Source organism: Wyeomyia smithii, chromosome 3 (assembly GCF_029784165.1).
Source record: "Wyeomyia smithii strain HCP4-BCI-WySm-NY-G18 chromosome 3, ASM2978416v1, whole genome shotgun sequence".
Lineage (NCBI taxonomy): Eukaryota > Metazoa > Arthropoda > Insecta > Diptera > Culicidae > Wyeomyia > Wyeomyia smithii.
The window spans coordinates 220,063,977-220,091,565 of record NC_073696.1 but is presented as its reverse complement, the minus strand read 5'-3'; the positions used below and the strand labels follow the sequence as shown (position 1 = coordinate 220,091,565).

Here is a 27,589-nt window from a genome sequence, read left to right as displayed (position 1 = left end):
ATCTATATGGTGGCACTAATCTTTGGAGGAAATGTTCATCACCAATTAAAAAAATAAATTATTCGGAATGGACTGGGTATTATCAGGTGTTTGCGGGGCCCCGTAATTAAATGATTATCAGGCTTAATTAGAATATAGAAAGTCGAGGATTTGTGACTTAGTTAAATCAAACTTTTTCAAAGGTTAAGATGTTTAAGCTTCCGTTTTGTAGTTTTTAGTTAGTTCCTGTTTTTTCACGCTGAGAGCAGCTTACTCTACGCATGATGGCGATATTTACGAAAGCACAGCGCAGAACATCGACAAGGCAGCCTATACCATCAAAACATAATCTCATCGATCGTCAGTATCTACACTGCATCATAAATTCACTACCTTCGCCTATTTTCACAGGCTCAACCAATCGACCCGGATCTAACTGCGAAACTGCTGGGTCGAGGTGTTGCGGTATCGCCCGTAGTTACGGTTGAACCCCGGCGGCGTAAGTTCCACAAGGCGATCACCTTGAGCATGCCGGCGCCCAGAGCCCACAGTCAGGGCATGATCAACCAGTACTCGGGTAGCGCTCCCACCTTGCGTCTACTGTGCTCCATAACCGGTACGTACGCCACTGTTCCTGGCTTTACTACACTACTAAGCTCTACCCATTACTTTTCTACTCCTTTTTCTATTCAACTGTCTGTCGAACTCTATTCTACAAGTTTCTATTGCTCACTGTATCGCTCCTGTTTTTTGTTATATTTTGTTTTGAAACAAGTGTGATTATGAACAAGAGTTCAGTGTTGCCAGTAAATCAAAAACAGTACTTTTTTAATTCAAACGATGAAACACGTTGGTATTATGACGTGTGTGTAGAACTGTAATATTAAGCGCATTTTGTTTATGAAAATATTTTCGGCCATATTTAATTTTTTTAGTACAGAAAACAAACCAAAATCTCATCCCTTCCACTAATTAGTGTTACCCTTTTGATTAAACATACTGGTAGAATTCATCTTAAGTCAGATATTTCAACAAACACACATACATGCGTTAATACGTTCACTAGCTCATTTTTACTGCATACAATATCTTGTGAGTTTCCTGTGCATTCTCCTGTTTTACGTTGTAGAGGGTTTGTTTTTTTGTTTCATTTTTCAACCTCGACCTCTTTCGAAATCAATCAAATTTCCCACATGTAAAAAAATGCGAAGAACCACTTTCGTACTAATCCTCCGACAATATGCCTGTTACCGCACGCATTCCTATTACCCACTTGAAGGTGTGTTTCGGAAAAGATCTCTGAAAGGTAACTAACACAGAAAAAGTCTACTAAAAATAACCAAACAGGAAAAAAGCGATCTGCAAAAATTGTTTGATTCTTACGATTATTTACGTTTTTGAATTTGTTTTTATTTCGATTTCGGATTGTTCCCCGCTCGAGTTTCGTTTCCACTTACGTTCTCTTAAACAGTACAAGTGCTAATTTAGGACCCGTTCAATTGCTACCCTTGAAATGGTTATTACAAAAATGCCTGCACTCGCTGGTAAATGTCAACTGAAACAAAACGATACAAACACTTTGTTTTACGAAATTTGGAAAAGGAATTCAACTATTGCTGCCTATTTTCTTATTGATATTGTTATTCCTACACGAGCACCTACTAAGATATTCCAGGCCACACAAAACGCACAGTTGATAATTGACGTATACTGCATTGAAGTAACATTTAAAACTATCTACAGTAATGATAACTGCAAATGTTATAAATATGCGAGTCCCTCCTAGTTTGTTACCCAAGTGACCAATAAAAGATAAATATGTGTATTATCTGATCTGTGACTGAAAAACATGCGAATGTTAATCTCTAACTCTTTTGCTACGCGAGTTACGCTTTCTTCAGTTATTCAACCGTCGGTTCACGGCGAAGCTAATCTCTAGTTTCCAAAAGAAAACCAACAATTTGATACCATTTCTTTCCCGGAAAAAACTTCCTAGAGATCGGATTAGTTTCGGCGTGATCTGGACTCCGTTTTGCAACCACATATGTAATTGTTTATTTTCCGATCATATCAAGCTCTGCCAAAAAGACTGACTAACTAGAGAATATCGGACGCTTTCAAATGCGGTCTAACTTTGGTTGGAAACAGTCCTTCCGTTTTTCGTTGCTGCTTCGCGCTCTTTTTTGAAAACCAACCAAAAATACAGTTTAGCGAAATCTTAAGCTATTGTCAGAAATGTCACGCCATTTGGCCGATTATGTACAATTCACTCAAATAAAAACAAAGCATTTTCCAATATTATTCCTTTTTGTCAAATTAACATCTTTTGAGAATGCGAAATACTTTTTCTTTACTATGCCCAAGTAACAGTAACAGAATTAAAGCTTACTAACACGTTAACACTTATTTAACTTAATTATTTGATAACTTCCGTTTGAATATCTACTCCGCCCCCTAAAGCTATAAGTATGTTGTTTATTTGTTTCGAGTTTATTTGCGTCCTTATTTTAGTTGCATTGAGTTGAAAGAAGTGAAAAACCACAAATGAGAACAGCTCAGACGTTAGTTGCCCAAAAGGGGACTTTTCTGAAACCGTTGCTAAAAACCTCAAAATCCTTCAACAAACGTACCGTTGTCTACAAAACATCGATTAAAAACCAGATGAACGGTATTTGAACAATAACCCGGGTTATACTTGGCAGCCTTGTGTTGGTACGAATTGCTCACCGCAAGAGTAAAGGGTGACCTGCTGTAAGCATGATTTTGTTATCCATTTCCGGTTAGTAGGAAACGAAAAAACAACGTAATTTCGATCACTCACACATACACACATTTACGTACACAATCGAAACACGAATACTTTTTTGTTTGGTTAGAATTTTCTCAACACTACCACTAAGCTTTCATTAAACTTATAACTTCATTCTAGACCCTTTAACCCAAGTAGCGTTCAGTAATTTACGACCAGTTCAAGCCAGTTGGTTGTTGTTACCTGATATCCTTTGCCATTTCCTCTTACTTCACTGCGTGTGTTTGTGTACCCTCTCTTCATTGTTTGGCAATAGTTGTGGGAAAAAAATTATCAGAACAGACTATTCATATGCATGAAATCCCTTCAACTCGTTTTGCTACTCTGTTTTTTCCATTGGATTTTTTTTCTGGTTCTTAATTCGCTCTATCGTTCTTCCATCAATCGCTCATCGCTCAAACTCACAGACATACGGTGGATAGTAATGGTTTCAAGCGTAAAATAAAAACAACAACACAAATGTTTTCAATCTGCGTTATACGTTTCAGTTCGTTTTTATCTGTTCCATTTCACTATTGTTTTCGTTTTAATTTTATCTGAGACAAATTGGCCGAACATCAGTTTCAACTTTCGTTCATATCATTTACTTTTCTTTGCTTTAGTCTCTCATGTAGTCCTAAAGTACGTGGAGGTTGTTCTGATCTATTTATCATGTGGACATTTTTTTTTTTCAAAATATAGATGAATTATGTTCAGAATAGGCTTCATCAAATGCTTCTCGATGTGGTTTGAGGCGGTGATCCGTTTCATCCCACTCGAATGCTTTAGGTATTGTGATCTCATTGTTATATCACTTACAACATGCTTAGCATTATAGTAATTCCCAGCTGTAATTTACTCAAATGTGTACAAATCAACGATGTTGTTCCCTTCCCCATCACTAGGTGGTACCACTCGCGCCCAGTGGGAGGATGTCACCGGTTCCACTCCGTTGACCTTCGTGAACGATTGCGTCTCGTTTACCACCACCGTTTCGGCCCGCTTCTGGCTAATGGACTGCCGTAACATAGCTGACGCAACCAAAATGGCAACCGAGCTTTACAAGTAGGATCAATGAAACTCCTCGGATGTTGTCGAAACTTATTCTAACTAACATTTTGTTCCTTCGTTTACAGAGAAGCCATACACGTACCGTTTATGGCTAAATTTGTAGTATTCGCCAAACGTACTGATCCGCTAGAGGCACGCCTCCGCGTCTTCTGCATGACAGACGACCGTGAGGACAAGACCCTTGAACATCAGGAGCACTTTACCGAGGTGGCCAAGAGCCGCGACGTCGAGGTATTGGAAGACAAGTCGCAATATATAGAACTGGCAGGCAACCTGGTCCCGATCACCAAATCTGGTGAACAGCTAAGCCTGCCATTCAAAGCATTCCGTGAGAATCGTCTACCATTCTCGGTTCGTGTGAAAGACCAACACGCGGACATTGTGGGTCGCACCCTCTTCATGCGTGAACCAAAGATTGCAAAGGGTGAACCACCACAGCAGCCAATTTGCATCCTAAACATCGTACTGCCAGAAACAATCATTCCAGATCAAGTCACTACCATCGAAGACTCGCAGGAGGTAGTGGTGCGCCTTGGACATAGCACCCGCGTATCACCCCGCGATCAAAACTACCTTGGCGAACTGCGGGTCGTGGACATCTCGAATCTTCTCGGCGAAGATTGGGTCAAGCTAGCACCGGAGATCGGTGTTAACGAAACGGACGTCGACAACATCATTGCCCAGAACCCGACTAGCAGTGCGCAGCAAGCCCAGGCCATGCTGAAGTTGTTCCAATCGAAGGCTCGAAACGACTTCAATATTCTGGAGAACGGTTTGCGAACAATTCAACGAGACGACATTGTCGATCGGTGTCTGCGAACTACAGCGACAAGTACCTCGACGACGACTACCGTAACGATGCGTAACAAGACGGCATTCTCGATCAGTAAACGAAGCCATGATATCAACATCATCGCTGAGCAAGACTCCATTGCGAAGTTGGTGCAAAAAGATGGTAAGTATTACTTTCGCTCCCCTATTGAACAGCAAAGACTAATAGATTCCACCTCCGGCAGACCAATTCACCAAAGAGGAGTACAATAAATACTCAGCCGAAGAGAAACAGGTCGACGAGTCCGAAGAATCCGAAGAGGACACCATCAAGAAAACTGTAGCCGAACGTCGAAAACAGATCGAGAAGCGCTTGTCGGCGGACCGATCTATCCCTGCATCAACCCAAAAGAAGGAAATCGTCGAAGAAATCATCACTATCAAGCGAGCCAGTGTGATAGACGATACCCGTGCGAAGCACGAAGAAGAAATCCTGATGCAAAAACCCATCGACAATTCGTACAAATCTTCGGTAATACCAGAACCGGTAGTAAAACTGAAAACCTCCACCGTCAAGGAAGGAGGGGCTGCCATTGCGAAGGACGAGTTCGATCGAGAGCTACAAGACAAATTCAAATCCACATTGAAGAACGTGGACGATTTCGAGCACAAATCTCAATTGTTGACCGGGGAGACAGTCGACAACTCAGCTAAAATTGTTGATGAAATTGCCAAGAAAGACGCACCCGAACCGAGCCGAAAGCCAGACGATGACAAGAAAAAACCGGACTCCGAGGACGAATCTCCAATTCCGAAGGAACGAATCCCAGTTCCTAGCAAGCGGACAAGCATAACACGCGAAGATGCGACTGATCAGGGCGTTGTGATCGAATCCATCAAAAATGTCCATGAGAAGATTTCTTCGTTCGAATCGAAATCATCTGCTGAATCTAGCAAGCGCACATCATGGGCAAAGGATTCTACCAGCTCGAAGCAGTTGTCCGAGGAACAAGATTTTCCAACTCACCAAACACACCTGGACAAACTGCAAGAACAACTAACCGAAAAGAAAACACTTCCCGACTGGACGGAACAGGATGAAATCCTGGCTCAAAAACGAGACTTCGAAGAGATGGAAAAAGAAACAGAAAAATGGACCGAAGAAAAGGAGATAATGGCACAAAAACAGCAATTCGATCAATTGGAGGAACATTTCTTGCAACAGCAACAAAAAGTGATGAGCGATACGCAAGAAAAGTGGACTGAAGAGCAGGAAATTCAAGCCCAGAAGGCTCAGTTCGAACAGATGGAGAAATCTGAGCAAATATTCCAAGAGCGGAAGTCTGAGGTGATAAGCAAGGTAGAAGAGAAAATGTCCTCTCAAACGAAATCTTTTGCGGAGACCATTAAAACAGATACCGGTTTGGGCGATGCATACCGCCAAGAAATTCAAGAATTTGCCGCACAAAGTTCTCAAACCAAAACGACGGTGGATCAAAAAGTAGACAAAACTGTAACGGAAATGCGTGATTCGGAGGTTGTGTCCGAGACGAAAGAGTCAAGCCAACAAAGCAAAGAAGCTTACGACAAATTGGCGGAAGCTTTCGCCAAAGAAACTGTAACCAGCTCGCACGAACCAACGCCCAAAATCCAGGAAGCCTTTACTAAAGAAAGCTTCGAGAGTATCCGGGAGGAAACCGTTAGCAAGGATCGCTCTGGAACACTAAAAGAAACGGCACAGAAAACAAAAACCGAAATCGAAACCGGTGTCCGGCAGGGAGAGGATATTTTAGCCGAAAAAATATTCGAAGTAGGTGAAGAATTCCGAAGAACCGAGGAAACACCAGCTGTCAAACCAGACGAACAGCCATCGATCGTTGAAACCATCACAAAAACAGTCACTCAAGAAGTAACTTCAAAAATTCCGGTATTCAGCAAACGACCATCACCGGACGAACCTGCCAAGCCGAAGGTAGTGCCGAAACAACCAACTGTGGAAGATTTAGAAGTTACAACTAAACAAACAGATGCACCGACATCAAAAATACCACGATTTGATAGTAGTAAGCCAGCTGGGGTAAAGATGGATACGGTACATATTAAATCGCCAGAAGCAGACACAAAGCAAACCAAGATACCAATTTTCAAGGATCGAAAAGTTTCGGAACAGATCTCCAGTGATTCAGGTGACACGGTCATAACGCAAAAAACAGTTCGCGAACAGGACTCGCTTTTGAAATCGGACAGCGATGAGCGACCGATCGAAACGTACACTGCCGCTTTGGTGGAATCTGGCGAAATCACCAGCAAGGAGGTGAAAGAGGTCCTGAGCTTTACAACGATCGACGAATCCATACTGAACGAACTAATCACCGAGGATGAGCGAGCGGTCACACCGGACGATTTCATCGATGAAATTATCATAGAAGCTCACGATACGGTTCAGCAAATGCAGCAGGCTGAAATTTCCGCGTACACCTTGGATCTGAGCAGATCCGAAGATGGTAACGGAAGAAGCAACATACCACGGAAGGTCACACCTTAACTGTATTCCCATTTCACAGATGTTCTAGAAAAATCACCGCACCCAATTCCCGAGTACGTAACGGAACGCTACGAGCTCGAGGAAGATGACCGCGAGCACGAAAAATGGCAAGGTAAGTGAAGGCTACATGGTGTCTTCCATTGTCCACCTTCAGAACGAAATAGCATCCGATTCATTCCAACCACTATCATCCGATAAATGTTTGTTCTTTTGAAAACCCTCATCAACCGGTAACAAATTAGTACTAGTCCCCAGAGAAGAAACCGAATTAACCCTGATTGAAGTTTAGCGACAGAGCGACCTGTGTTTGATAAAGATAGAGTGTATCTATTTCTTAACGTCCCGGCCTTCTCATTACTAAACACTGCTTAATTCTTTGATTTCTCTCGGTTGATTCGATTTGATATGCCTAAATATTAACCAGTTTGATAGTTTTCTACCACGTTGTAATTTCTACATTTATAATAATAACATTTTTAACAATTACGCTTGGCTAATTTTAAGTACCTTACATACAGTTGTGATACAATCCACACTTACGCATTCCGTATTTTGTTAGTTTGGTTGTTTATTTTGATTTTCAAATGTATTTTCTTCATTTTGCTTATATTTTCTCTGGGTTTCTTCGTTGAAAAAGAATTGCGATGGACACCAACATGCAATGGCAAATCTTAAGGCGTGTATCTAAATTTTCTCCACTAGTTGTAGCAAATTTGGCAACACTGCTACATTCGGTCGCAGCGAGGTAAGTTAGTGTGCGTCGCAAGCCACATTCATGGTTTGGTACTTAATTTGCTGATTTTCGAAATACGTTTCCGTTTCCGTTTCGATAACCGATAGTATCACTATCATTCATAACTGCAAAAGCAATATTTCGTAGCTCGGATCTACCCAACATTCGTAGTGGTCAATTTATTTGCAAAACTCTAATATTTAGTCGCATCTCTGAATGGGAATTTACCTTTAGAATATCGTCCAACTTCCACCATCATCCATACTGACTTGCACTCAGGTACGCAGGTCGGCAAGCATCAAAACGTTTAACTAAATCAACCACCAATCAAAATTAGCATTTCTAGAGCTCTATCTTTCACCGCGTGCTCCGGAGCTAGCTTCGAGGCATTACAAAAAATAGCATCCATGGCGCATTGTTTCCTCCTGCGTCCTTTTTCTCAAGGTATCGTTTGCTCCTTCGATAATGTCTTTCTAGCGCGTTGATTATTCAAAAACCAGACGAAAAACAGCCATACAAACACTACACCTACCATTTTCGGAAAGCTCTTCGACGCGCACATTTTCAGATTACTACTTGATTTTAAACCGCAAACGCTAACAAATTGAACTGACTGAGACACGCAATTCGTACCATTAGCCAGGGAATTCGATCTTGTAGAGCTTGTACGCATGAGTTTAGCAGTATATTTCAAAAACATCAAAGGATTTCAGTTTAATAAAAAAATAAAATATTTTCTAGGAAAAAAATTAAAAGCAAGCTGGCACCATTTTAGTCGTTGAATCTCGAAAAAACTATCTTATTATGGAAATTCGTTTTCAATAAGAATCATAGCTTTATAGAGTATTCTTTCGGAATATTGTAGTTTGCAGATACTGTGGTTGCACTTCGCTTGTTTCTTATCAAACTTCCGTGATGCATTAGAATTTACCTTTCCATCTTCAAATGTAAAAATCATAGATTGAGAATTGTTCAAAGCCCTACTAGTTTCGAGATCAGATTGCAGAAAAAGATATGCAAATATTTTAAAAAGAATGCTGAAGGTTTTTATTAATTTTTGCACAACTTGGTTATTGAACAAAAGTATATTAAAAATAACCTTGGTCGATTAAAAAAAAAAACATCAATTATTTCAGAAAATCGTGACTCAGGAAACGTACATCGTTAATAATTGCAACACTTTGCGGTTGCAGTTTAAAAAAATTCAATCTGATATTTATAAATATTTTTATGGTAAAATCAATTTGGAAAGAATTGCCGAAAAAAATTTTCCCGAAAGGTTTAGTATTCTCCTTAAAATGTGGAAAGTGTAAAGTGAATATTCACTTCTTGCCCAGACCAGCCCATTTTTTTGCACCACGCTTTTCGTTTCTGTTTTGTGTACTGTTTCTACTGTTCGCAGAAAAATTAATACACTTACTGCTTACAACACAGCTGAGCGAAACAAGAGTGGTGAATCATTCTAATGACAATACACAGAAGTACACCGCGGTGGACACTGCTGAGATAAATTCGATTACATTCGAAGAGCAAACATGCGTGGCGGACGGCTAAATTTATTTGCTTCAGTTCAGAGATGCAAAGCAAACAACACTATATACTTTCCTACCTAGATGGTCTCTTCGTTTGTATACATATGCTTAGAGACAAACAGTGAAAGCACTGAAGTGATTTTTTTTCCAAAATATCACTGTGAAACTGTTTTTTCTAAAGTTTTGTTTTCATAATACGATGATTCGTAAGAGTACACAATATGTAATAAACATTTATTATCTCTTAAACTTTTCGCCAGAATAATATAGCATATCACCTTGTTTTTGTTGCTAACCCACTCCACAAGTTTGTCATCGAGAGAAGTTTTCAAAATGGTGAAAGCAGATTGAAAAATGAGGTCATTCCATCTCAAGTGTGCACAAAAGTACAAACGACCCTTTTTTGATTTCTTTCAAAGTTTGGGGAATTAAAACATATTAAATTGCAGTTCTGTCTGTCTATCTGTCTGATCCATATAGACTTGGAAACTACTGAACTGATCGACAAGGAAATTTGTACGTTGGGGTTTTGGGGGCAGGGAGAGGTGCTTATGATAGGGTTCCATATAAATAAAACAAATTTCTGCATAACTCGAGAACTAATAAAAAAAAAACAAATTGGCACGTGAAGGTTTTTAGAAACAAGAAATATTTCTGTAATAGTTTGGCCCCTCTTCCCTCTCTGAAAGGGAGGGATCTCATACAGATGAAACGAAAATTTCTACACAACTCCAGAACTATTGATTAGAACTAAATTTAGCATGTTAAGGTCCCTTCACTGGAAGGAAGGGCTTTTATACAAATCAAACACTTATTACTGCATAACTCGGGAACTTATCAAGCAAATGGAAAAAATGTGAAACATGGAAGTTTGGAGGGCGCAAGAAATGTTTCTATGATAGTTGGCCACCCCTCCATAGTCTGGAAAGCGAGGAGGGGAAACCCCAGAGAAAGAAAACAGATTTTTCAACTGTTTTTTTTTCGGGAAAATAGCCTAAAATGATCAAGATGATGCACAGTAGCCAAATATCGACTACGGACGTCATTTTGGAATCCAAGACGAAAACTTCTGATTTTTGGAAAACACCCGAAAGTGTCCAAATACCATCCAACACAAGTATTTTCGGTATCCTAATGATGCACAAAAAGCCAAAAATTGACCTCAGACATCAGTTCAAAAAAAAGTCCAGAATGACCGATTTCCACCTCACTTGGGTTATTTTTGAAACTAGAACGATACACATAAGTGAAAAATCGACCACAGACACCGTTTTGAATTCTAAAATGGCGAAAAATAGAAAAAAATGGGTGAAACGATGTTTGCCGGGTCAACTAGTCGATCATATAAAGTTTGGTGCAGATCGCTCCCTGGAAAAGTGCTTAATCACGGCCACAGGTACATAATGTCTAGAAATAAACTCAAAAATTATTTTTGGAAAATAAAAATGGCCAAGGAATAAAAGAATCAATTTTTAACAGTAATGTTACCAGAAATGTTCTCGCCAATGAGTATATTAGGAATTCAAATCTGACGTCGTGTTCCTGACGAAATTTACTCGTAAAACACTTATCGCCCCGAGATATTGTGAGCAATGTGAACATTTTAAAAAAATAAAATCAAATTTTCTGATTTCAAGCAATCTTTTTTCCTGTTTTTTCATAGTTTTTTTTTATTAAATAAAGTTAAATTTACTCTGATTCACCCACAATTTCTATTCCTGTTTGCTAATATCTTTAGAACTTATTAAAATATGAACATCTTGGATGATGTAATACGAAGGAAATTAGCCAAGAAATCCAGAGAGTATATAAATTTTGATCAGAAGTGTTGCCAGTTCGTTGGATATCCAGATAAAAACAGTTTTTAACCATTTGGAATTTTTGTGTTCATGCTTGAACATCGCAAGGATTTTTTTTTATTAATAAAAATTTCTCTAGGAGTAGATTCTTGAACCTCAAAATCGTTAATATTTCAATGTAGGCACTCACTTGTTAATTATTTTTACACCAAATATAGCATTGTCAGCAAACGACTTAGAATTTCTAAGTTCCGATCAAATTTGCTAGTTTTCTTTTGGTTATATTTCCAAAAACGCTTTGAGTATATTTTCAAAGATCATATAACTTTTCTCAAAAGCAGTGTTGTAAATTGTTGTTTCATGCTCTATGAATAATAACTTTCTATCTATCTTCAATATAATATTTTATAACAATCTGTGGTAAAATAAAAAGAAATATTTACTTCATCAACGAAAATCTATTCACGCAAAAGTTCAAGTTTTGTACAATCATTGTACTTCCCGATTCGCACAAATTTTGCAATAAAATCGCACAATAAATGTGTGAAAAGGATAACGCAACAGTTGTACTGCGAACACATTGACACAGATTGAAGTTAGAATGTGTATCGACACTTTATTTCTCACATCGAGTGTATTAGTGACTGCTACTCATGGAGCAGTGCAAGCAGCGAACAACTTGTGAAGATTTATATAGCTATAATGCCCGATCGATTTATCTCGATAAATTTGGTCATTTGAAAGTACCATTGAATGATTTGCAAAAAAATAACGGAACAAAATTCTGTTCACAACATTTTGTAATCAGCTTCACCGAGAACCCTTCATTCCTCAAAGGATTAAGGAGAAGAAATCTCGGAAAATATTTATAATGACGACGTAATTAACGAAACAAAGTGAGAGAGGAGAGAGTCTCTCATTATTACTTAGGCCCTTTTGAAAAATTACGCGAGATTTGTCATCCTGTGCACGCGCTTTTTTCTCTTTTTTCCCCTCCCATACAATTTGCTGGTTGCTTTTTCGCTTCTCTTTCGGTTAAGGTCCCGCCGCTTTACGAAATGAGCAAGATGCCCGTGCTGTACATACTTGATACCAGTGTTGTTAGTGTCACTCATACTGGCGGTGCGTGCTTGATGCGGGGAATGCATGAAGAAGAAAGAGTATCTCGAAAGCGTGTGTGCAAAAGATTGGAGAAGCGTAGCATATGTCTCGTTCTCAAGCAGAAAGGAGGAGAAAGGTTTTGCTTCTCGCTCGCTTTGCAATGCTGCTTGATACCAGTTGAAACTGTTTAAGTGTAGTAGTTTGGAGCTGCCAAAACATTGAAAAATTGCTAGAATGTTATGCCCAACACGCAATCACTGTACTGGTTCCAAATTACATCAACTTTCGCGCTAAAACGCACAATTTTGTACTGGTTTTGCACATTCCAACTTCTGCGTGTTCATAGGCAAATTTCATCAATGGAAAACACTTTAAGTTAGAACCTAAAAATTCCACCGTAATAAAATAAAACTGGTTTTTCAGAATATCCAAGCAACTGGCAACATTTCCGGTTAAAATTTATACAGCCGCCGTTCGATAACTGCAAGACTTTTAACTGCACTGCTTTTTAACTGCAATACCGAAACTGCAACAACTTTGCAGTTATCGGACCGCAATCCGTCAAATTTGATGTCAACGTCATATTTGACATTGAAGCGACAGATCTCGCGGGGGGATTCTAAATGCATTAGAAAATGAAAATTGTTGAATCTCTAGAAACATTTCAAAAGGACTTTTTAATTTCTCTAAATTTTTTTTTCGATTTCGTTTACTTGTTGTCTCTTCATTCTAGATGGGAGATTATAGATCTCCACTATTAATCGATAAAGCAAAATCACCATGTTATGTGGTTCACTTTCCGTAATTATTATAAGAGAAAAAAAATCCTTTTAGCATTGTTTGGCTAGCTTTCACTAATCAGCGAGGCAGTCCATAGTAGATCACAAACAATATTTTGTGACCTAGCGTTAAACAGAAATGTTTCTATGATAGTTGGCCACCCCTCCATAGTCTGGAAAGCGAGGAGGGGAAACCCCAGAGAAAGAAAACAGATTTTTCAACTGTTTTTTTTTCGGGAAAATAGCCTAAAATGATCAAGATGATGCACAGTAGCCAAATATCGACTACGGACGTCATTTTGGAATCCAAGACGAAAACTTCTGATTTTTGGAAAACACCCGAAAGTGTCCAAATACCATCCAACACAAGTATTTTCGGTATCCTAATGATGCACAAAAAGCCAAAAATTGACCTCAGACATCAGTTCAAAAAAAAGTCCAGAATGACCGATTTCCACCTCACTTGGGTTATTTTTGAAACTAGAACGATACACATAAGTGAAAAATCGACCACAGACACCGTTTTGAATTCTAAAATGGCGAAAAATAGAAAAAAATGGGTGAAACGATGTTTGCCGGGTCAACTAGTCGATCATATAAAGTTTGGTGCAGATCGCTCCCTGGAAAAGTGCTTAATCACGGCCACAGGTACATAATGTCTAGAAATAAACTCAAAAATTATTTTTGGAAAATAAAAATGGCCAAGGAATAAAAGAATCAATTTTTAACAGTAATGTTACCAGAAATGTTCTCGCCAATGAGTATATTAGGAATTCAAATCTGACGTCGTGTTCCTGACGAAATTTACTCGTAAAACACTTATCGCCCCGAGATATTGTGAGCAATGTGAACATTTTAAAAAAATAAAATCAAATTTTCTGATTTCAAGCAATCTTTTTTCCTGTTTTTTCATAGTTTTTTTTTATTAAATAAAGTTAAATTTACTCTGATTCACCCACAATTTCTATTCCTGTTTGCTAATATCTTTAGAACTTATTAAAATATGAACATCTTGGATGATGTAATACGAAGGAAATTAGCCAAGAAATCCAGAGAGTATATAAATTTTGATCAGAAGTGTTGCCAGTTCGTTGGATATCCAGATAAAAACAGTTTTTAACCATTTGGAATTTTTGTGTTCATGCTTGAACATCGCAAGGATTTTTTTTTATTAATAAAAATTTCTCTAGGAGTAGATTCTTGAACCTCAAAATCGTTAATATTTCAATGTAGGCACTCACTTGTTAATTATTTTTACACCAAATATAGCATTGTCAGCAAACGACTTAGAATTTCTAAGTTCCGATCAAATTTGCTAGTTTTCTTTTGGTTATATTTCCAAAAACGCTTTGAGTATATTTTCAAAGATCATATAACTTTTCTCAAAAGCAGTGTTGTAAATTGTTGTTTCATGCTCTATGAATAATAACTTTCTATCTATCTTCAATATAATATTTTATAACAATCTGTGGTAAAATAAAAAGAAATATTTACTTCATCAACGAAAATCTATTCACGCAAAAGTTCAAGTTTTGTACAATCATTGTACTTCCCGATTCGCACAAATTTTGCAATAAAATCGCACAATAAATGTGTGAAAAGGATAACGCAACAGTTGTACTGCGAACACATTGACACAGATTGAAGTTAGAATGTGTATCGACACTTTATTTCTCACATCGAGTGTATTAGTGACTGCTACTCATGGAGCAGTGCAAGCAGCGAACAACTTGTGAAGATTTATATAGCTATAATGCCCGATCGATTTATCTCGATAAATTTGGTCATTTGAAAGTACCATTGAATGATTTGCAAAAAAATAACGGAACAAAATTCTGTTCACAACATTTTGTAATCAGCTTCACCGAGAACCCTTCATTCCTCAAAGGATTAAGGAGAAGAAATCTCGGAAAATATTTATAATGACGACGTAATTAACGAAACAAAGTGAGAGAGGAGAGAGTCTCTCATTATTACTTAGGCCCTTTTGAAAAATTACGCGAGATTTGTCATCCTGTGCACGCGCTTTTTTCTCTTTTTTCCCCTCCCATACAATTTGCTGGTTGCTTTTTCGCTTCTCTTTCGGTTAAGGTCCCGCCGCTTTACGAAATGAGCAAGATGCCCGTGCTGTACATACTTGATACCAGTGTTGTTAGTGTCACTCATACTGGCGGTGCGTGCTTGATGCGGGGAATGCATGAAGAAGAAAGAGTATCTCGAAAGCGTGTGTGCAAAAGATTTGAGAAGCGTAGCATATGTCTCGTTCTCAAGCAGAAAGGAGGAGAAAGGTTTTGCTTCTCGCTCGCTTTGCAATGCTGCTTGATACCAGTTGAAACTGTTTAAGTGTAGTAGTTTGGAGCTGCCAAAACATTGAAAAATTGCTAGAATGTTATGCCCAACACGCAATCACTGTACTGGTTCCAAATTACATCAACTTTCGCGCTAAAACGCACAATTTTGTACTGGTTTTGCACATTCCAACTTCTGCGTGTTCATAGGCAAATTTCATCAATGGAAAACACTTTAAGTTAGAACCTAAAAATTCCACCGTAATAAAATAAAACTGGTTTTTCAGAATATCCAAGCAACTGGCAACATTTCCGGTTAAAATTTATACAGCCGCCGTTCGATAACTGCAAGACTTTTAACTGCACTGCTTTTTAACTGCAATACCGAAACTGCAACAACTTTGCAGTTATCGGACCGCAATCCGTCAAATTTGATGTCAACGTCATATTTGACATTGAAGCGACAGATCTCGCGGGGGGATTCTAAATGCATTAGAAAATGAAAATTGTTGAATCTCTAGAAACATTTCAAAAGGACTTTTTAATTTCTCTAAATTTTTTTTTCGATTTCGTTTACTTGTTGTCTCTTCATTCTAGATGGGAGATTATAGATCTCCACTATTAATCGATAAAGCAAAATCACCATGTTATGTGGTTCACTTTCCGTAATTATTATAAGAGAAAAAAAATCCTTTTAGCATTGTTTGGCTAGCTTTCACTAATCAGCGAGGCAGTCCATAGTAGATCACAAACAATATTTTGTGACCTAGCGTTAAACAGACCATTTTACAAACGGACAGGTGTCACGGATCCTGCTGATATTGATGTTGCTTTTACTTGCGTTATGTCAGCGGTTCCGAGCTTTCTGTCAAATTTCATTCAAGAATTGAGTTTCAGAAACGTCTCGTAGAATGGTCAATTGAAGTGATGAACTTTATCTTCGCCCGGGTCTTCGCCGACATATTGGTTATGTAAAGTAGTTACTAAAACGCAATAAATTATGATGCGGATATATGAATATCAAATTGATTAATCGAAAAGCTAGCCTATTTTGGTTTTCTGCTATTTTTTGCCACTACAGTCCAATCGCTTCATAGTGACATCGCAAGGGACCGTCGTTATAGAGAAATGTCGCAATAAAACGAATCAGTTTTATGAATATGAAGCAGAAGGGACCATTGAGAATGGCGCTATAGAGAGATTTGTCGCTATATGAATTGTCGTAATAGAGAGATTTGACCGTATTCCATTAAAAAATAGACCATTTTACGAACTGACAGGTGTCACGGATCCTGCTGATATTGAAGCTGCTTTTACGTGCGTTATGTTAGCGGTTCCGAGCTTTCTGTCAAAATTTCATTCATGAATTGAGTTCAGAAACGTCTCGTAAAATGGTCTATACATATCAACATCATTGAAAACAAAAATGGTAGTCACGAACCCCTCTCTTCATTTCGGCATGTGTCAAGTGTTGCAGTAATCGAACGACGGCTGTATTCTTTTGGATTTGAGATTCTTTGGCTTATTTTAAATAGCATCAACTAGAATGTCTATAATCAAAAAAGTTCTCAGAAAGAGATGTTAGCACAAAAGGAATAGAAATTGTAAGCAAATCAGAGTAAATTTGACTCTCTTTCTTTAAAATGCAGTAACTCGAGCTCTGCTCACAATACTTCAACCAACTGCATATACGGTAATTCTACCATACGATTTATGATTTTTCTACTAACAAAATTTGGGCTTAAACGAATGATAGGGAATGACTGTTATTCAAAAGGTTGTTCGCACCTACGCGAGCTCTCATATGTAATTGGTTGAATGTGCGGGATGACAAAGGCAAAAGCAAATTCAACAATTTCATTTTTCAAATGCAAAACGAATATATCTGGCAACACTTCCGCTCAAAATTGATATTTTTTTGGATCTCTAGACTAATTTTCTTAAAAATTTTTATAATGTCCATTTTTATAACATATCCGGATATATAGAAAAATTCAGAAAAGAAAAGCAATCTTCTAAAAACTAAAGAATATTTGACATTATCTCTTAAAAATGTTATAAGACGAGTTTTACCTCGAGGTTATAAGTGTTTTTCGTGTTTTTTTAGGATTACGATGAAATAATCAAATTTGAAATCAAAATATACTCATTTACCGAAATGTCTAATATGTCACATCATATGTCTAGCAACTCTCGCGCCTAAAACTGATGTGGATAGCTTTTAGATACCTTGACTAATTTCCTCCAAAAATAATGTGTTTCTTTATTTCTAGATATTATGCATTTGAGACCATATTTAAAAGATAATGAGAATTTTTGACGGAAAAGGGTCACTTCTCTCAAAAAAGAGGATGATCTCACAACAGTTAATGCTGTGTACAAAGCAAAATGATAAAATATATTGAAAAATATTCTATCGATATCATTCTTGTGCTTACTAAAAATTTTGAATTAAATAATCCTAATTGGGGTTAAGAAAATGGCTCCTTTCGTAAGCTGTCAGATTGTGATCCATAATGGTTTCTGAATGATAGCAATGCATCAAATTGTATAGAATATTATTTGAAAACAAAAAGAGAATGAAAGTAAATTCTCGTTTGCTTTGGGTACAGATTCTACAAAGGAACCGGCCAACATTAACGAACTCCGAAAATCACACTCTGAACTGCAAAATAACGACCGGGGACTTTGGGAGCAGAATGATCATAATTTCTTCAGCCGCTTCGCAAAAGTCCTTCACAGCCAGTCGCTGGCTGGTTGGTTGCACAATACCAGATTTGTATGGCTTCACACGTTGCTGCTGGTTAGCGTATTAGAGCTCCAGTCCAGTGTCATACAGCGTGGACATAATGTCCATAAAATACGCATCAAGGGTCCATACTAAACCAGCGGAATAATAATTGCTGTTTAGTACATTCCATGAAGAAGAATTCGCGAAAACCAATATGGGTATTCATGTCGAGCTCGTAAACAAATACCCAGCCGTAAAAATACTCACCTCCATTGACGAGTAATGAAAGATACACAGTTTACGGCTGGATATTCGTATACGAGTTCGATGTGAAGACCCCTAATAGCGACAACTACAATGCAATACGCTCGTAACCAAAGTTCAGGATAATAATCTTGTTATGGCTAGCGGTTCCACCGCAAGCAAACAGGTGACAAGCTTTGTTCCACTTGGACTAAGGAACATCGCATTTCAGTGTTTTAAGGGGACCGGGCGAATACACTTGTGCGTTGGTTGTTTGCGATATTGGAGGCGTTTTCGGTGCATTCAGAGATTAATTTGTGAAACTTGGATTTTCCGAACCATTTTGTTAGTGCAACAAATTTCAGGGCGAGAAAGTTGATCGGATTAAACCTGGTGGTAAGAATTGTAAAGAATTTCTAGCATGCAATGGCAAATTTTGTATGTAACAGTCGTGTGGCGTGATTCTGCTGAAACTAACAAGAACTAGTTTTACATTTTTAAGTAAGTTTGAAACTGCAACAACAATTGTGTCTTGGATAAAACGCAAAATTCGTCAAGCTGATGTTTATTTCTTCTATCAGTGAATGAAGTAAGCAAAGAAGATGTTGACAGAAAATGTGCATGAATCATTTTGATATTCGCAAACTAATTTGAAATAAAAAAAGTATAAGCTTTCGAATGGGCACTTGTTCAAAAATCGAATTTTCCGAAACTGATGTTTTGGTTTATTCTCAGGTTCCCTCCCATCCCCCTACATAACCTACCCTCATTCTAAATTCCAGGAAAAATAGACCCATTTCGCAGAAACATCACAGGAGGGTTGTGTGCAAAGCCACGACCGCAAGTTTGAAGTAGAATACTTTTACAAGGAAGATAACCCGGCTGTTTGCGTGTCAGTCATTTTGAAATCGGATTGGTTTCGTATATACCGTTTGTTAAGCACAGTATCAACAAATCGTAATAAACATCACACTGCTGTGTATTTGCAGCAGCCATTCGCCATCCATTACTCCACCGCTATCCGCTATCGCTGGTATCCACTGCACTGCTACTGCTAAGGGATGACTGCTGTTTTCGCTGTCTAGAACTATAATAAGCGGCTTCGGCTGAAACAGGCTCTTATATAGGCCAACCAGCATATTTTCAATTGCAAGGTATATGATTCTGTCGACCGTGCTTGGGAAGCAATCATGTAACGAACAATCAGAGGTCGAATTTTGCGTTTTGACAAGGCTTGACTATTTTCAATAGTACAATAGTTTGAATAATAAAATTACAATCATCTCAATTTGGGATGAATCTTAGAAGATTTTCCAATCTACTGCTGCAAGAACGAAGGAAATCCATAGAATACTAACCGATTTATTAGCATTTGAAATTGGACATGTTTTTAACTTTTTTCGGTTTTAGATTTTCATTTTACATCCCTATGTAGCCGAACTTCCTGAGAGAAGTATTCTACTTCAAAACAAACACAAACGGGTTGGTTAAATTTCCACTCTTCAGCTATTTTATCTCCGGACATTGATAAGAACTAATTATATTCCTTATTTTCTGTCAAGAAAGAAATGATATGCTTGTTTGTAAATTACAAATTTAATCGGTAAAAGGGTTTCAAGTTATCGTGCAAACCTCAAAAAAGTTCTTATAATGGCACTTAAGACCCGATCAATTCTAAGCATCATGGACTAACATTTTAAAATATATTGTTTCAAAAAAATACATGTCGATAGTACATATTATTTGGACCATTCAGTCCATAATTACACAATCTTGAAACTATTATCTAAAGTAATAGGGAAGTGACCACAGATATTACTTAAAACTACAATCTACAAATTTAAAAAGATTATTTTTAGTCCACATGTCACGCAGTAGTTCCATAATAGTGTAACCTTGTAGAAAAACTAAGTCATTCATAAGTACGAACTTACGCAAGACTTTCAGTAATTGACGTGCAGCTTCATGTACCCGTGCACCCCACCGTATTACAGATACGCAAATACCCCTTATACGAAAAAACAACCGTAACACGAATAATAACACGTCATAATACACACATACACATGCGTTCACAGCTGTATAGTATATACGAAATTGTGCTACAAAACTCATGCATCCTTCACTAGAGCACCAAGTTTTACATACAGTGCTTGAAGGACAGTTGGATTTTCCAGTTTCGCCTTCCACCCACGTGTTTCGTGCATGCACCGGGCGGTCTTGGACTTGATCCAATTTGAAACCAATCGTTGCCCATCTAGCACAGTCAAACGCACTCGAAACCTCCCCCGGTCCTTTGACTTCTATTGGCTTTTTTCTCTTGCGTTTGTTTTCAGTTCTCTGTTTGTATTGATTTTGTCAAATGAAATTCCGGTCCAGCTTGAGAAAAGCAATGTCAGCAAGAAATAAGATTACAAAAACGATTTTATTGTAGCTACACAATTCATGTCATTGTGAAAGAAAAAAGAACGTCATAGGGTTTAGTAGTTTCCCAACACCCCTCACGATACCATTTATAATATTATTATTATTGTATTGATATTCATGCATAAATAAAGTTATGGCTATGCACACATCCATAGAAAATCTTCATCAGACTAGATAGGAAACCTACCAACAGTGCCTTAGCAGGATCGAACGTATCCATTTTTTTGTATATCAACATACATGTCAACCGAGTAACAAATGCTGGTCACATATAACGTACGCCTAACACATGAACATTTTCGTCATTCAAATGGATACCATTCATACTATTTATGCAAACTTCCATTCATCGACAATATTTCCATTTTTTAAATAAAACTATTGTGATTAATTACACGCTGCGACCACTCTCTTACTATCGGTGGATAAAACCAAATAACACTCACTAACTTGCAACCCAACCAACAAAAAATGCGTACGACAAAATTCCACCGATCGAACTCCCGAATGTCTCCAACCGTGTATCGAACCCAATAAAAAAACGTTCAACAAATACCAAAACCAACCGCATCGATTGACTGTGCGCGCGCATCGACTGTCCACCTAACACACTCACAATTTCCCCTCCTCTTAACTCAATCTAACCAACCATCCAAAACTACTACTCACAACCATATACCAAATCGCCTATTTCGGGGGACCATTCGCAGACGATGCCCACTCGCTAGTACCGGACGATGCCTCAACGACGGATCTAGAGGCATTCCGGGACTACCATTGGCTGGACACCCCGGACTCTGGTACCGGTATCACCGTAGCGAACCCAGCGATAGCGCAAAAGCAACCTAAGGGTACCCAAGCTAAACAGTCCGTCCTGAGGCAAGGCGTTGTATTGGCCTCCACCGAAGACTTTGACACTGAGAGTCTCCAGTCGTCCGACGTTGGTGACGATCGCAAAAAACCTGCTGTTCAAGACGCTGACGAAATTACCACCAAAACTTACAAGACACGCAAAGAATTCAATCTAGACCTAGACACAGACGCAACTGCACCAAGAAAAACGGAACGAAAGACGCGCTTCGAAACGCATCTGAATCAGGGCACTTCTCCAATGACAGATATAGTAGAATCTCCGGACAGTGTACACCACTATTCGGCTCGGGGTGAATCACCGGCAATTAAGCTTGTTATCGGGCGCAAAGAGATCAAAACTTCCGATACTTCTGCCATAACCGAAAGTCGGCTGACGGTTTACGGGCATAAGGATGTGGAAATATCCATTAGTTCTCAATCGACTATTAGCCTAACTACTACGACTACGTCTAAAGACGGACGGGAGGTTAGCTCCGAGTTTGTCAGCAGTGGCACGGGAGCGAAAGAGTCTACCACAACTACGAAACGCTACAAACAGTTCAAATTGATTGACGAAGATCAAGATTCGGAACGGGTTGAACGAAAGCGAGACGATACAGTTTCATTCTCGAAAAAGAAGAGCGTCTACCTGTTTGGTAGCTTTGACTCCAGTAGCGAGTCACCTATAACGGAAGCAAGCGGGTCTGGTCATGTGACAGACACAGGTATTTCTCTGACAAGAGGCTTCACCGAAACTATGACCTCACCAGGTATTGTATCATCTACGGAAGAAAAGAATAAAAAAATCAGCATAGTAACCGATACTGCTGTTGACGTGGAAATCGAAGAACTAGAACTAACCGATGCAGGTTTAAGTCCAATTCTACCAGATGAAACAGATGTTACAGCTGATTTCCAAATGGCCGAAGAAGATGTTCAGTATGCACACATGGGAACTAGTCCGGTGGACTTTGAGGAACAATCTGTGTCTGCAGCTCTGGACACTTCCGAAGCAGCCACACTAACCGATCGAATAGAAACGAAGGACGCATCGAACAGTCCACTGGATACCAACATAACATCCATCCTAAAACGGGACCTAACTAAAATTACCGACGAAGAACTACTAATCGGCCGACGAGGTTCTGGCGATGTTAAGGCGAAGATTAAAATCCTGGAACAAAACCAGAAAATACAGAGCGCACAAAGTTCACCGAAAAAGAAGGTTGAATTTGAAGACTACCAGGTGAGAGCAACTGAAATACATGAGTCTCCCAAAAAACAAAAAGTCGCTTCCGCTAAGATAAGTGAGCTGAAGAAAATATTCGGCGAGGAGCAAGAACCAGAGGAGTCGAATATAATGTCGGACTCGATACCACCCATCCAGGAGGTTATCAAGCAGCTAGAGAAACGAATTGCCGTTGAACAGATTGACAGGCGTGTGATTGACCAAATCGATGCTTCAGCGATCCGCACATTGCCACCTCCAGCCACCAAGAAGGAAACACTAGAGGTTCACGAACTTGCTGACTTAGAAGCTCAAATCATTCCAGATGAGACAATCAAAGCAATAAAGGCACCAGCCCCGCTAGATTCAACCGAAGAAGTAAAACTAACCAAACTTGTACGAGGGGTGCAACAGCTCGGACTACAAGAACAACACAAACGTCAATTGACTGAGGAATTACAAGAAGCAGAAACCAAAGCTTTGCTCGACGAACCAGTCTGTGAAAAGATTATTTGCAAAAAATATGTTCCAGGATTGACAGAGGATGCACTAGAAGAACTTGAGCCGAAACGTACAAACGATTTAATTAAAATGTTCGAGAGTAAACATACCCAAGATTTAGAAACCACACCTCACAGTCCTAAAATTACCAAGATTCAGCAAGACGAAAAAACAAGAGCAATTATGTCGGCAGTTGAAGTGGAAAAAACTATCCACAGCCGTACTACTGTGACCACGAGAGACGAAATCCGAAGTGAACGGCAAATAATCGAAATTGAGGAGTTGGAATCTGAAACTCAAGCAGTGGGAAAATTATTTATAAAGACTCAAATACATAAGGAACCAGAAGAAATAATACAACCTGAAGATGAGAGTGAACAATATGAGGAAAAACTGAAGCAAGGAGAAATTTGCAAATTGAATCAAAATTTGATTTCAATGTTTGACAAAACTATAACCGTAGGCAAATATGCACAGCAAGACAAGCAAACAAAACAAGAAACCAAAGCACAAATCAGCCACTCTATGAAAGAACCAAAATTAGAACAGAAGTCACCAGAAGAAGTGCAGCAATCTGTAGCAAACATTAAGGCACGATTCAATCAAATGTCGGGAGAAGACCAACTACTTAAACAAAAACAATATATACCTAATCCATCAATCAAAAAACAAGTCTATGCAACTGAAAAAATACACAAAAAACCAGAACCAGCAGAAACACAAACAGACGAGGAAATAGATCCACTAGCTGCTGGAGAAAAGCTTGCTACAAAGCAAACCGAAGCAGTAGCAGGTATAGGAGAAAAAAACAAAGAAGACGGAATACAACTCGAGCAAAAACCACATCCGCCAATCGATAAACCCAAGTATGCTGAGGTTGAGAAATCAATTTCACTAGTTCCTGATGAAACTGAAAAAATTGAAGAAGCTAAAAAGATTGTGACAAAGACCAAACTTGACGAAAAACAACTCGAGGCCAAGCCAGTTTCGCCTGTCGAAGAGACCAAGCCTGCTGAGGTTGAGAAAGCAGTTTCACCAGTTGCTGCTGAAACTAAGAAAATTGAAGAGGTAGAAGAAATTGTGACTGAGACCAAACTAGACGTGACACAACTCGAGGCCAGGCCAGTTTCGCCAGTCGATGAGGCCAAGCCTGCTGAGGTTGAGAAAGCAGTTTCACCAGTTGCTGTTGAAACTAAGGAAATTGAAGAGGTAGAAGAAATTGTGACTGAGACCAAACTTGACGAAAAACAACTCGAGGCCAAGCCAGTTTCGCCAGTCGACGAGACCAAGCCTGCTGAGGTTGAGAAAGCAGTTTCACCAGCTGCTGCTGAAACTGAGAAAATTGAAGAGGTAGAAGAAATTGTGACTGAGACCAAACTTGACGAAAAACAACTCGAGGCCAAGCCAGTTTCGCCAGTCGATGAGGCCAAGCCTGCTGAGGTTGAGAAAGCAGTTTCACCAGTTGCTGTTGAAACTAAGGAAATTGAAGAGGTAGAAGAAATTGTGACTGAGACCAAACTTGACGAAAAACAACTCGAGGCCAAGCCAGTTTCGCCAGTCGACGAGACCAAGCCTGCTGAGGTTGAGAAAGCAGTTTCACCAGTTGCTGCTGAAACTAAGAAAATTGAAGAGGTAGAAGAAATTGTGACTGAGACCAAACTTGACGAAAAACAACTCGAGGCCAAGCCAGTTTCGCCAGTCGATGAGACCAAGCCTGCTGAGGTTGAGAAAGCAGTTTCACCAGTTGCTGCTGAAACTAAGAAAATTGAAGAGGTAGAAGAAATTGTGACTGAGACCAAACTTGACGAAAAACAACTCGAGGCCAAGCCAGTTTCGCCAGTCGATGAGGCCAAGCCTGCTGAGGTTGAGAAAGCAGTTTCACCAGTTGCTGTTGAAACTAAGGAAATTGAAGAGGTAGAAGAAATTGTGACTGAGACCAAACTTGACGAAAAACAACTAGAGGCCAAGCCAGTTTCGCCAGTCGATGAGACCAAGCCTGCTGAGGTTGAGAAAGCAGTTTCATCAGTTGCTGCTGAAACTAAGAAAATTGAAGAGGTAGAAGAAATTGTGACTGAGACCAAACTTGACGAAAAACAACTCGAGGCCAAGCCAGTTTCGCCAGTCGATGAGGCCAAGCCTGCTGAGGTTGAGAAAGCAGTTTCACCAGTTGCTGCTGAAACTAAACTAATTGAAGAGGTAGAAGAAATTGTTACTGAGACCAAACTTGACGAAAAACAACTCGAGGCCAAGCCAGTTTCGCCTGTCGATGAGGCCAAGCCTGCTGTGGTTGAGAAAGCAGTTTCACCAGTTGCTGTTGAAACTAAGGAAATTGAAGAGGTAGAAGAACTTGTGACTGAGACCAAACTTGACGAAAAACAACTCGAGGCCAAGCCAGTTTCGCCAGTCGATGAGGCCAAGCCTGCTGAGGTTGAGAAAGCAGTTTCACCAGTTGCTGCTGAAACTAAGAAAATTGAAGAGGTAGAAGAAATTGTGACTGAGACCAAACTTGACGAAAAACAACTCGAGGCCAAGCCAGTTTCGCCAGTCGATGAGGCCAAGCCTGCTGAGGTTGAGAAAGCAGTTCCACCAGTTGTTGCTGAAACTAAGAAAATTGAAGAGGTAGAAGAAATTGTGACTGAGACCAAACTTGACGTGAAACAACTAAAGGGCAAGCCAGTTTCGCCAATCGACGAGGCCAAGCCTGCTGAGGTTGAGAAGGCAGTTTCATCAGTTGCTGATAAAACTAAGGAAATTGAAGAAGTAGAAGAAATTGTGACTGAGACCAAACTTGACGAAAAACAACCAGAGGGCAAGCCAGTTTCGCCAGTCGATGAGGCCAAGCCTGCTGAGGTTGAGAAAGCAGTTTCACCAGTTGCTGAAGAAACTAAGGAAATTGAAGAGGTAGAAGAAATTGTGACTGAGACCAAACTTGATGAGAAACAACTCGAGGCTAAGCCAGTTACGCCTGTCGTTGAGGCCAAGCCTGCTGAGGTTGCAGTTTCACCAGTTGCTGATGAAACTAAGGAAATTGAAGAGGTAGAAAAAACTGTGACTGAGACCAAACTTGACGAAAAACAACCAGAGGCCAAGCCAGTTTCGCCTGTTGCTGAGGCCAAGCCTGCTGAGGTTGAGAAAGCAGTTTCACCAGTTGCTGTTGAAACTAGTGAAATTAAAGAGGTAGAAGAAATTGTGACTGAGACCAAACTTGACGTGACACAACTCGAGGCCAAGCCAGTTTCGCCTGTCGCTGAGGCCATGCCTGCTGAGGTTGAGGAAACAGTTTCACCAGTTGCTGATGAAACTAAGGAAATTGAAGAAGTAGAAGAAATTTTGATTGATACAAAACATGACGTGAAACAACTTGAGGCCAAGTCAGTTTCGCCAGTCGATGAGGCCAAGCCTGCTGGGGTTGAGAAAGCAATTTCACCAGTTGCTGATGAAACTAAGAAAATTGAAGAAGTAGAAGAAATTGTAACTGAGACCAAACTTGACGAAAAACAATTTGAGGCCAAGCCAGTTTCGCCTGTCGATGATGCCAAGCCTGCTGAGGTTGAGAAAACAGTTTCACAAGTTCCTGGTGAAACTAAAGAAATTGAAGAGGTAGAAGAAATTGTTACTGAGACCAAACTAGACGTGAAACAACTCGAGGCCAAGCCAGTTTCGCCTGTCGATGATGCCAAGCCTGCTGAGGTTGAGGAAACAGTTCCACCAGTTGCTGATGAAACTAAGGATATTGAAGAAGTAGAAGAAGTTTTGATTGATACTAAACTTGACGAAAAACAACTTGAGGCCAAGCCAGTTTCGCCAGTCGATGAGGCCAAGCCTGCTGAGGTTGAGAAAGCAGTTTCATCAGTTGCTGATGAAACTAAGGAAATTGAAGAGGTAGAAGAAATTGTGACTGAGACCAAACTTGATGAGAAACAACTCGAGGCCAAGCCAGTTACGTCTGTCGCGGAGGCCAAGCCTGCTGAGGTTGAGAAGGCAGTTTCACCAGTTGCTGATGAAACTAAGGAAATTGAAAAAGTAGAGGAAATTTTGACTGATACAAAACTTGACGTGAAACAACTCGAGGCCAAGCCAGTTTCGCCAGTCGATGAGGCCAAGCCTGCTGAGGTTGAGAAAGCAATTTCACCAGTTGCTGATGAAACTAAGTCAATTGAAGAGGTAGAAGAAATTGTGACTGATACCAAACTTGACGTGACACAACTCGAGGACAAGCCA

At 39.4% G+C, this 27,589-nt stretch overlaps 1 protein-coding gene across 1 annotated transcript; it reads left to right on the top strand.

Moving 5' to 3' along the window:
• The first annotated feature begins 67 nt into the window (after window positions 1-67).
• Window positions 68-27,536, top strand: LOC129729071 (ankyrin-2-like). The gene is made up of 11 exons (XM_055687552.1): window positions 68-76; window positions 391-595; window positions 3,673-3,832; window positions 3,904-4,793; window positions 4,855-7,113; window positions 7,174-7,266; window positions 17,999-18,142; window positions 21,498-24,385; window positions 26,036-26,218; window positions 26,594-27,058; window positions 27,531-27,536. The coding sequence occupies exons 1-11, from the start codon at window positions 68-70 to the stop codon at window positions 27,534-27,536; spliced, it is 7,302 nt and encodes a 2,433-aa protein (XP_055543527.1).
• The last annotated feature ends 53 nt before the right edge of the window (window positions 27,537-27,589 follow it).

Excerpts from the sequence above, each read along its gene's own strand:
- LOC129729071 (XM_055687552.1), top strand. Across the intron at positions 596-3,672 it reads TCTACTGTGCTCCATAACCG|GTGGTACCACTCGCGCCCAG; the intron begins GTACGTACGCCA and ends CCCCATCACTAG. Across the intron at positions 24,386-26,035 it reads AAGAGACCAAGCCTGCTGAG|GGCAAGCCAGTTTCGCCAAT; the intron begins GTTGAGAAAGCA and ends AAACAACTAAAG.